Source organism: Carcharodon carcharias, chromosome 7 (genome assembly GCF_017639515.1).
Source record: "Carcharodon carcharias isolate sCarCar2 chromosome 7, sCarCar2.pri, whole genome shotgun sequence".
In the NCBI taxonomy this organism is placed as follows: Eukaryota; Metazoa; Chordata; class Chondrichthyes; order Lamniformes; family Lamnidae; genus Carcharodon; species Carcharodon carcharias.
Genome location: NC_054473.1, coordinates 63,871,626 through 63,883,715, shown reverse-complemented (window position 1 = coordinate 63,883,715; position 12,090 = coordinate 63,871,626). Strand labels below are relative to the sequence as shown.

The 12,090-nt window shown below is 41.7% G+C and overlaps 1 protein-coding gene across 9 annotated transcripts in view; it reads left to right on the top strand.

Annotated features, from left to right (window-relative positions):
• The window catches only part of chl1b (cell adhesion molecule L1-like b), a 727,052-nt gene that overhangs the window by 229,132 nt on the left and 485,830 nt on the right, over nucleotides 1–12,090 (top strand). For all 9 annotated transcript variants that reach the window (XM_041191219.1, XM_041191221.1, XM_041191227.1 and 6 more), the window contains 2 exons: nucleotides 3,084–3,189; nucleotides 6,694–6,887. In XM_041191219.1, the coding sequence (XP_041047153.1) occupies nucleotides 3,084–3,189; nucleotides 6,694–6,887 (300 nt within the window). The remainder of the gene's footprint in view (nucleotides 1–3,083; nucleotides 3,190–6,693; nucleotides 6,888–12,090) is intronic.

Genomic DNA, 12,090 nt, shown 5'->3' with positions numbered 1-12,090 from the left:
GGAAGAGCGCAGGCCCCAACTCTCCCTCCCCCCCCTACCCGCACAGGGGAGTGCTCAGCGCTTCTGGGTGTGTGTCATGCTAGGCGGACCTTATTTGGCCCGCCCCTGTAAAATGGCGGCGTGCAGCCTTTCGCAGGCGGCGATCAGCTGCATTCCTGCTCCTGCCCAGCCTGCATGACGGGGAGCAAATTCTCCCCATAATAAAGATTATGTCTAAAAATTTTTATTTTTTAAACATTACTGTTGGAAACCTCATCCCGCCTGTGGATGACGTTTCATAAAAAATCCAAAGGCTGCTTGGCCGATTCGCCCACCTGTCAACCGTAAGGTTGGATAGGCAGTGAAAAATTGCTTTCAATTATTTGATTAAGGGCCTTAATTTGCCTCTTAATTGTTGGCGGGCATGCTGCCAACTCTCGTGTGTGCCCGCTGGCCGCAATATCGTGAAAATGCGCAATGACATCAGAACGCTCGCCCCACGTCATCGCGTGCTACTTTATGCACGATCAGGTCGGGCACGCACCTGCTCGCGGGATGTAAAATCCTGCCCATAATTGTGATACAGCAGCAGTAGAGTTCTAGATAAATCATGCTGTGCGTACATCTTAGTGTCCATTTATGGGGATTTGTCATTTCCTCTGTCAAAATCTAACTCAAGTACCAGTACAACTAACTTTAGGCTGAGCATTTTCAATACAATAAATATCTAGGTTTCCATCTCTGACTTGTTGGTATTCTAGGGGCTGAATCCTTGGCTCAGCAAGCTGGGGTGGGGCCCACTCGCTGAGGTGCAAAATGACGAGTGGTGACGTCAGGCATGCATCCCAACGTCATGGCATATCATACAGACTTTCAGTCCAGCGAATGAGCACCAGAGTCGGCTGAGCACCTGCTGAACTGTCAAAGGCCTATTAAGGCCATTTAACTCTCAGTTAAAACCATTAATGGAGCTGCGCATCCAACCTCAAGGTTGCCAGGCAGGTGAAGAGCCCAGACGGCCTTCACATTTTTCATGGAACCTCATCCATGGGTTGGATGAGGTTTCATGAATGATTTTAAATTTTGACAAAAAATTTTATTGAAATTAATGCACATGTCCCAGCTCGTGTGACAGTTTCATAGAGTCATAGAGGTCTACAGCACAGAAAGGCCCTTCCAGTCAGCGCTGGTCAAACAGTACCGAACTATTCTAATCCCATTTTCCAGCACTAGGCTTTTGGCCTTGTACGCCATGGCATCACAAATGCACAACCAAATACTTCTTAAATGTTATGAGGTTTTCTGCCTCTACCACCCTTTCAGACAGTGAGTTCCAGATTCCCAGCACCCTCTGGGTGAAAAAATTCTTCCTCACATCCCCTCTAAAACTCCTGCCCCTTACCTTAAATCTACGCCCCCTGGTTATTGATCCCTCCACCAAGGGGAAATATTCCTTGCTGTCCACCCTATCTATGCCCCTCATAATTTTATACACCTCAATCATGTCTCCCCTCAATCTTCTCTGCTCCAGGGAAAATAACCCCAGCCTATCCCATCTCTCCTCATGACTAAAACTCTCCAGCCCAGGCAACACCCTGGTAAATCTCCTCTGCACTCTCTCTAGTGCAATCACATCCTTCCTATAATGTGGATTCCAGAACTACACGCAACACTCTAGCTGTGGCCTAATCAGCGTTTTATACAGGTGGCATAACCTCTCTGCTCTTATATTCTGTGCCTCGGCTAATAAAGGCAAGCATCCCATATGCCTTCTTAACCACCTTACCTACCTGTCCTGCTACCTTAAGGGACTGGTGGACATGCACACCAAGGTCCCTCTGATTCTCGGTACTTCGCAGGGTCCTACCATTCATCGTGTATTCCTGTGCCTTGTTTGTCCTGTCCAAGTGCATCACCTCACACTTATCCGGATTAAATTCCACTTGGCACTGATCAGCCCATCTGACCAGCTCATCTATATCCTCCTGTAATCGAAGGCTATCCTCCTCTCTATTTACCACCCCACCAATTTTCGTGTCATCCGTGAACTTACTGATCAATCCTCCTACATTCAAGTCTAAATCGTTTATATATACCACAAACAGCAAGGGACCCAACACCGATCCCTGTGGAACCCCACTGGACACAGGCATCCAGTCACAAAAACGCCCCTTGACCATCACCCTCTGCTTCCTGACATGAAGGGACATGTTATAAAAATTTTCTCACCACCTTATTAAACTTTTTGGACTTAAAGCTAATCTCCCTGAGGCACAGAGGTGCCTCAGGGAGATTTCTGTGTTCTTTTGTGGCATGTGCGCAAAAGAGCGCACTCTCGACTCAGGCAACCCCCACCCCTCCTGCACAGGGAGCGCACAGCACTTCTGGGGGTGCGCCACGCTGGGCGGGCCTTAATTGGTTCGCCCACATAAAATGGCGGTGCGGACCCAATCGGGGACGCTGATCGGGTCTGCGCCCACTCCTGCTCCCGCTTCGCCCACCTGACAGGCAGAAAATTCTGCCGTAGGGGTATGAAGTCAGCTCTTGTACAAAAACGGATTGGTTCTAATTTTCATAATATGTCAAACTTACCGCTTCTAGCGTGAGGTCCGCCGTGTGTTTTTATATTAAGCTATTGCAGAGTTTCATGCTATAAGTATTATATAGATCATCGTGTTCAGACACTAAAATTGAATATTCCCATCAATCTTCCCTACCATAACCTTTTTTTTAAACTAAAGCTAAGAGGTAATCCTTAACTTTGTATGCAATGCAAGGAGTCGTAATGAGAATTATAATCGTAATTTTACAGGCAGCTGTTTTAAATTATTTTTGTACATCTATAAGATAACTCTGGGAAATGGATTTATAAAAATATTCATTAAAGCTTCATTACTATGTGCCAGCCATGAAAGCAGCTTCTGCAACTTAACCTCTAATACTTCAATTATACATATAGTATTTGAAATCAGTACATATAAACCTTTTAAAGGAAGAATCATTTAGCTGTTAATGGAACTGGTTAACTGATTTTGAATTATGGTTGACCTTTTTATTTCATTATGGCAATCTAATAATTATACACTTGAAAATATTTTTTCCAGTTCAGCAGCCTCCAACTATAACAAAGCAATCGCCTAAGAGGCACGTTGTATACCCAACAGACGATTTCATTATCAAATGTGAAGCCAGAGGAAATCCAGCACCTCAGTAAGTATTTCTATCTGTGCATTTGTATTACAGCTTTTAGTTAGAACATTGAATTACTAGTGAACAAATTTGTGTTTATTTTGCTGTTAGGCTTTTATTCAATTAAATGCTTTGTATCAGGCGAATGCCCATTAGGCCTGGAAAATTGTCCCACCTAATTAAACATGAAAATTGATCAAATTTCACATTCTGTATAAAGCAACCCAATAATTAAAACTCAATAAAAATGTCTGTTTCGATTCATTTCAAAATATTTCTTCAAGGAAATTCTGTGTTTCTTCTGCTTTTTTTGTCATTCTCCATTTCCAATTTGATATCAACCCTGCTCTCATTGCAGTCAGTCCTAAGCTTTACAGTTCAACATTTCTCCTCCCTTCCTGTCACTTTAAGTAACTATTTATTGCTCCTCTGCAAGCCCGAAAATTGCTCCTCCGCAAGCCCTATAATTGCTCCTCCCAACTTGTTCAGGGTCCTTAACATTTTGAATACAGTTCTGTTCCATTGCTGTGTATCTAGGGCTATAAGGAAGATAAATGAAAATAGCAGAGGTCGGTTAACCACCTATTCTAAAGGATTAAGAAACATCTGAAAGAGAGAGAAGGTGAAACTGGTGTAAAGAGTGAGAAAACAAGTTGGGAACAAGTAGAGAGGTGCACACGCGATGACTATGTTACAGACTGGGGAGAGATAAATTGAACTTCTTTATTCCCTCCCCATCTGTCCATAAACAGAGGTATTGTTGAATTATTTCTGAAGTAAGCTTGTTTCCCCAAACCTCAGTTTGTGTGATCCAATTTAATATTAACTCGCAGCAAACTTGTATTATGATTAACTTAGAAAGTTAGTTTATTCACATTAAAACCTGGGGTGGGGGGCAGTGGAGGGGGTAGGGTGTGTGGGTTGTGGGGAGGGGAAGTGCTCATAACCCCATGCACACATACACACAGGTATACAGTAAGGGGGATGGGGGGAGAGAAAAGAGAAAAAAATTACAACATGGGCAACAGCATTTAAGCGAACACAGAAATGAATATTAGTTCATGTGATTTCCAAAGTCTGAGAAGCCAAAGCCCAAAGAATGTTTCCTTCATGGTGCGTTCAACCCAGATAGTTCCTGGTTGGAGACAGCAACACGAAAATCCTTGAAAAGAATGATGCTGCATCACAATGAGCTTCCTGTGCTTCGGCCACTTGGCAGGTGATGATCAGAGACTTTTAAAATCAAACAGACTTTGAGGAGTTGAGAGATGGTGGCAGCTGCATGGTTCACAGGGGGATCTGCTGGAGTACTTTCCAGTTGATGTTAAAACAGCAGACTGAGCTGTGAGGCTAGAAATGGAATATTAAAATGATCCAAAAGGCTAGAAGCATGTGGTCATGTGACATGCTCAATTAATGAGTTAATTGCAGCCTTGCAAGCAGTTTTTGTGCTTCAGGCCAAAATCCATCGTTTGCCTTGGAAGCAAAATGGTAGCCGTTAACAATGCAAATGATTGCAGAAATTTGCCTAAAATAATGGCCGGGATTTTCTGGTCCCACCAGCAGCGAGAATGTTTGCTGGTGGGAAAATCTGGAAAGCAGCCAAAAGTCAATTGACTTTTGGCTGCTCTCCAAATTTTCCCATTCCGCTGCAACGATGTCCGCTGCTGGCGGGGCCGGAAAGAACAGCCCAATGTTTCAGTATAAAACTATCAGAAATAGGTTCTACATAAATTTCCTTGTTGGGAGGTTGGGAGGTGTTTGGCGGGGGGCATGGTGTTGGAAATACAGTTCTTACCTCATAGTTGCAATGAACCTTCCATGAAAGTTCCAATTGAGGATAAAACAGGTTCAGCTTTTCTGCTGCCAGAGTTAAATACCTGTTAATGTTCACAGGGCTTCTGCAGGACTACCAGCATTGGTATAATTGCATCTCAAAAGTAGTTATTAGCTTCGGAGAAGGAAGAAGTCCCTCTAAAAGACAGGAATTTATCTCTGTAAGCAATAGTGTAAAATAGTTGTTTACTAGGTGAATCAGTCCACTCAGCCTTCAGATCAGCTACTGATGGTATTATGATCCCATGGGATCCTTAAACCAAAACGACCAAATTTACTGAATGCCAAATGAAGAAATTACTGAACAGGATTACACTTTTTGTAACTTTTACTTTAACACGAATCAAAATGAATTAAAATTAAATGTAAATTAATGGGCAAGTCACAATCAATATGAACTATAAATTCCATGCTGAATGGCCGATAGAACAAAGGTAGACCTCACAGTTTTTCCAGGCAGTGCACTTTGCCTGCATGCCACTGATTTCAGCCACAAAGTTATTGCCAGCTTTGACCTTCCTCGGGCAGAATTTCATGTCTCTTCTTCAAGGACTTAGCCAATTCTCCACAGGCAGCAGCTTCTGTGTAAACAGGCTTCCACCCATGAAATCTTCCACACAATGGCACACTTCTTTCCAGGATCTTCTTGACTCTCAACTCTCATGGTAACAAAGTTCTACCAGAATTGGCTTTATCTTTGCATGGTATGGCCGATTCTGAACATTCAATCTTTCGGAAGTGAAAGAAACGATGGCAGCAGTCCTAAACCTGTGTTCTGAGAACCCAGGAATCCAGCTCTCCATCTTGGCTTGCAGAACTCCCTTTTTCTCCTGTTTTTCTCTCTCCTCTTTGTCTGTCTGGCACATGACCTCCGCATTTTAACTTACTTCCTGTTGGTACTGCTTTCCGGCCAAGGGTCGCCAGGTGACCTGGGCTAGTATTTCTTAAAATCCCAAAATGTATCCAAAAATCCCTATCTAATTGATGCAAACTCCTTTTCAAACATCTTTTTTAAACTATTAACAGATTCTCCAAACATTTTGAAGTAATTACAAATTTTCCTTACTGTTACTGTTACTTGGTTAAAGGCCATCACAGTGACGGTTTATACTTTTTGGCTGTGGTTTACTCAGCAATGATGATGGATTAAGCAAAAATTAGGTGTTTGGAATTTTCATTTTTTTAATGAAACTTGTGTTTTAAGCTTCTATTTAATATTTTTCAGTTAGTATGTTGAGAATAAAGCTTTTTCCTTTTTCACACAAGTCAGAATATTTATTTGTTATGTTAAAGTATCTTGGTTGACATAAATAAGTATTCTGTTTATGTATTGAAGATATGAAAAGGTCCATATGTTGTGCTTTTATTATTTGGCTGATATTTTTTTGTGTAAATTGTTTTCAAATATCTGTTTTTTTCCACATGTTTTGTATCAACAGAAATAAATGTAATTCTGGTGTTTGAGTGGCTTAACTTAGTCTATCAATGTTATTTTCAGCACCATGAGGCTCGAAAACAAATTAGGGAAATATAAATTTCCTTGGTGATGTAACAATTCAAGGGTATCAAATGTTAAACCCTCTTTGTTCTGTGGAAAATGCTTTCTGAATTTAAAAGAGATGCATTTATAAACCAGAAAGACCAAGTGTACACATCAGGAAATTCAATAAATGCTTCTTTGTTTCTTAGCTTTACATGGACTAAGGATGGCAAAGAATATGACCCATCACAGGATCCCAGAGTGATCACAACAATAAACTCAGGAACATTCACAATCAAAAACAGCAATGGAAATTTGAAGAATTTTCAGGGAAGATATCGTTGTTATGCCAGCAATGACCTGGGGGTAGCAATATCTGAGGAAATTGTCTTTATTACTGCAAGTAAGTTCTTCATGGTTTCAGTTATTTATTTTTAGATATTTTATGGAAATCTGAGAGTTGTAAGAATTGCTTGGAATTTGTGTTGCTAACCTGTGTGTACTCTATTCATATATAAAAGTTGTTTGACAGCCTATAAGTGATGTCGCTTTGGGGTCAAAATGGCTCCAAAATAACACATCAGGTGAAAGAAATTTTGAAGCAAGTCAGCCACCTGTAGTAAATTTGTTAATCTGATAATCTGAATCAGGCAGGTGAGCAATATTCCAGGGTACTGTTAATGATAGGCCAGCCTAGCCAATTATCCCACTCATTTTAAATCTAAGGGAATGCACTAATCCTCAGGATAATCCTAGCTAGAGAAGCAAACAAAGCAGTTCTGTTAAACTACATGGTTTTAGTGGTTATAATCCAGGAGTATCTCTACGCATTGGGAGGGTTCCCAAACCCTGGATTTGTTTATCTTAACCAGTTTTCTGTATTCAGGTAAATTGAATTATCCAATGGGAATCCACATTAAGCAAACAAAAATTTCTCCATAGCTGACTTGCAAACTTTCATTGTTTCTGCATATGTCAAACACCTGACCAAAAAGAAATAGGTAACGTATCAATTTTTTTAGAAATTGTGTATGTCTTGCATGTGCTTAATATTGCCATCCACCTAAAAAAGCTCTTGGAAACGTTTTTGAAAACACAAGTCCCCAAGTATCCTGGATCACATTTTTGCAGTAATCAGTCAAAGCTGTCCTGATTTTATTAGCGATCTTGCCCATGAAACTTGTGCTAATGTTTTCTGCTGAGCTCATTTACTTACATTGGAATATAAAAAAACTGGCATAAAGTAAGTGCAAATGCAGCACCACCAACAGTGGTGCTGGCAAATAGTTTTGCCTTCTGCCACGGACCTCATTCTAAAAACTGCTTGCCTTTTTCTACATCTATTATTATTCAGAACAACGGTACACCCATTGGGGAGATCATTCATGCTGCTTAGTTCTTCTGAACATATTAAGGGCGAATGAGGGTTGGAAAAATTTTGGATGCATGAGACTAATGGTAGTTTGGTTAAATCTAGGAAAATTGCATGAGCAAGTCTCATGAATGTAGAACTGAAATTTGTAAATAAGCAGCAGAGGTTTTCTGCGAATATATCTCAGAAAAGGTGTGAACTGTCAATGAAATGAGTGTATAATGATATTTCAACATAAAACCAATATAAATCAGTTACATGTGGATTTTCTAAGAAAATAATGCTGCAATACCACTCATTCATAGAAGGATTGTGCTTAAACTTTCCAGGAAATTGTGGACCAAATTATCTTTTCTTTAAATTATCTACTTTAATACTGTATGAACTTTTCAAAAATTTGTTGCTCACTAGAAACTGGATGGATTGTACATGTAAGTTATGGCACAGCCGATGGTAAATGCTGAGCTGTTCAAACCCCAAAGGGAAATTTGAAACAACTGCCACAACTTGTTTTGCAATTTGTATAAATTTCAAGATGCGTGCTCTGAATTCAGTAGGAATAAGACCACTAAGACTTACAGGTTTTTATAAAACTAAATTAAACATTTATAATAAGAGAAATGATTTTTAAACACATACATAGATCTACAAATACTACTATGCTAACTTCTAAACCTCCTAATTAATCTAACTCCCAGTTACACTTTCATTAAGGCAACAGTAAGACACATAGGGAAGAATTTTCCCATCAGCGAGTAGGGGCGAGGCCCACTCACTGACACGTAAAATGACACACAGTGATGTTGGACGGGTGTCCGGACGTCACTGTGCATCATTTACATTGTCAGTTCGGAGGGCGTGCAGCTGCACCGGCTGTGCGCCCGCCGAACTGTCAAAGGCCTATTAAGGCCATTAAGAAAGTAATTAAAGTTGTTAAGAATGCGGCCCATCCAACCTTAAGGTTGGCGGGCAGGCGAAGAGCCCAGGCAGCCTTCTCAATTTTCATGAAACTTCATCCACGGGCAGGATGAGGTTTCATTAAGGGTTTATTATTTAAATAAAAGATTTTGAAAAATTTAATGGACATGTCCAAGCTCATTTGAGTTTCACATGAGGGGACATCTCCTTAAAAAAAAATTCACCTTTATTAAATATTCCAGAACTTAAACTGATCTCCCTGAGGCAAGGCTGCACTCTTTCGTGAAAGAGGGCAGGCCCCGACTTGGAATCCCCCTCACCCGCACAGCACTCCCGGGTGTGTGTCACGCTGGGTGGGCTTTAATTGGCTTAATTGGTTCATGCCCGCCCCTGCCCATTCCCGCACAACTCCCCCAATGGGGGGAGAATTTTTCCTATAGATTTTAAAAGACCCAGGCAAAGAAACGTGGTACCCTGAACAAGTCGAATTTAAAATGAGTTTTCTTAACTTCAATCCTTTGAAGACAATGGGCTTGATGCATAGATGCTGAAGCCTTTTTCACACTTGTAAGATCTTAAAATGCCTTCCCTTACAAACAGCCTTCTTTCCTTTATACATATTTTCCTCTTTGAATGCAAATGCCCATTGTTTCACTATATCTTTGGACTTTATCTTCCTGATAATAAAAACCTCGCGTAGCACTAAGTTTTACCAGTAATTTTTGGGAAAGATAAACACATTGGGAAGAATTTTCTGCCTACCGGGAAGGTGCCCCAATCTCCGGCGGGTGGAGAGTGCTATGCATTTCCTGTGCGGGCGAGGGGGGATTCCCCAAAAGCGAGAGTGAACTCTTTTGCACATGTGCATGAAAGAGCGCATATCTCCCTGAGGCTAAGTGCTGCCTAAGGGAGATCGCTGACAGTTGTAAAAACAGTAAAAATAGAAAGAAAATCCTTAACATGTCCCCCTCATGTGACAATGTCACATGGGATGGAACATGTTCATAAATTTCGCTAAAACTTTATTGAACTTTTTAAATCCCTATATGAAACCTCATTCTGCCGGTGGATGAGGTTTCATGTTTTTTCTATTCCCTGCCAGGGTTCCTGGCCTGCCCGCCAGCCTTAAGGTTGGACAGGCAGGTCCTTTAATTGTTTTAATGATCCTGTCAATGGCCTCAATTGGCCATTGACAGGTTGGCGGGCACACAGCTGATTTTGCTGCGGGCCCAACTTCCTGAAGATTTAAATGGGGCGGGTGACATCGGGGGTTTCCCCTGACGTCACCCTGCATCATTTTGCGCGTCAGCAAGCGGGCCCTGCCCCCTGCTCGCCGATGGCAAAATTCAGCCCATTGTTTTTAAACTTCACCTGGCTAGGTGACACATTTCACCCCTACTTTGAAAACAATCTAGTCTGGATTATTTCAAAACGCAAATGTTCCTGTGATACCTATGTTTCTAAACTTCCCCATTTTTACCGAATTAACATTTCAAATCTAACTTCTTACATGAAAGCACGCAGACTCGCTGCCTCTAATTCATTTAAGTCTTACACACACATACAGAACCCTATTTTACACTAAATTCCAATAATATTATGGGGAGAATTTTCTGCCCGTCAGGAGGGTTGGATGGGAGCAGGCGTGGGCGGCGATCGGCTGCACACCGCCATTTTACATGGGCGGGCCAATTAAGGCCTGCCCAGCGTGATGTGCACCTGAAAATGCTGTTTGTGCTTCCTGTGCGGGTGGGGGCAGGAGGCTGAGTCGGGATCTGCGCTCTTTCGCCCAAGCACGAGAAAGAGTGCTGATATCTTTCTGAGACAAAGAGCTGCCTCAGGGAGATTAGTTTCATCTTTAAAAATTTTAACAAAGAGAGAAAAAGTTTCACATGAGCTGGGACATGTCAATCAATTTTATTTTAATTGATATTTAAATGGCCTTAATAGGCCTTTGACAGTTTGGCAGGTACGCAGCCGACTTCAGTGCGCACCCGCTAAATTGTCAGGACACACGCCCAATGTCACCACGCATCACTTTATGCATCAGCAAGTGGGACCCGTGTGTGTGTGGCGTGTGTGTGTGTGTGTGGCATGTGTGTGTGTGGCGTGTGTGTGTGTGTGGCGTGTGTGTGTGTGTGTATGTGCGTGTATCAGTGCAGGCCTCTCCTTTGCCTGGCCAATGAATAATGTGGGAGTTCACAGCATAACCCAGATTTGCCAGTCCTGTGTTGGCACTAAATTTTTGTGATCCTCTGTTTTTAACCGTAGAGTCTAGATGATTATTTAACTCATAGTGTGAAGATACATATTGATCTGATGCTATTCATAAGCATTTCTGTGTTATAAGAAGTACATAACAAGGTGAGTCCTCGATCCGTATTGCTTCTCCTGATGCAGTTATGTTCAAATTTAGTTTTGAGATGTATGCTGGTGACTTGATGTGACAAAGATATTTGATTAGACCTGAAATTTGCAACACTCAAAATAGATCCAGTTCTGTTTCTAGTTCAGTATGTCATTCAATTCTCAGGGTGATGGGGATAAAGCAGAGGAAAGGATTTAATTGACTGACTCTATCATTGAGCAAGCACAGGCATGATGGATTGAATAGCTTCATCTATTTGCTGTTTCATTCTAGGATTCTATGAATCGTATTGAGGTAAATTTGATATCTATAGCTGATAGCTAAAATAACTTAAACAGCCACTTAGGTGCATCCAGAGACCTTCCACTCTCCCCAGAACTATCACATTAAATTATCATCTTTTTGGATCATTTGCTTTCTTTCCTGCTTGACTGTTATCATTCTTATCCAAGAGGGCAGATTGGGACTCGTTTTCCAGATCTCCGGTGATTCTACTGTTTGATTGGCTGCTGGGAGGAATATAAGGGCCCAGGAACGGCCCTTCCTTTGATTTTCCTTTCTCCCCATAGCAAAGTACACAATCTCTGCTCGCTGGCAAAAAGCTGACTGACAATTCACCGAAAGGGAATCGCAAGTGAGAAAGTGAAATACTTAAATATTTTTATTTGTAAGTACAGTTGGATTAACGTGTTTAATAGTCCTGAGACTCCTGCAACTCAAAACTAATTGGCCCAGGGCAGCATCAGTTTCCCTAAAACTGATCCTGGTCTAACCTCAAAGATATTTTTAAAAAGAAAAAGGTCAGAATTTTATGCCGCACCCCCCCCTCCCCCCCCCAAACCCTCCTCCCCCACTGTGGGCAGCTTGGGAGGTGGGTGGGGCGGGGTGGGGGGAGGTGCGGGGGTGGGAGAATGGTAGTGAAAATGGGAAGCAATGACGGCAGGAGTG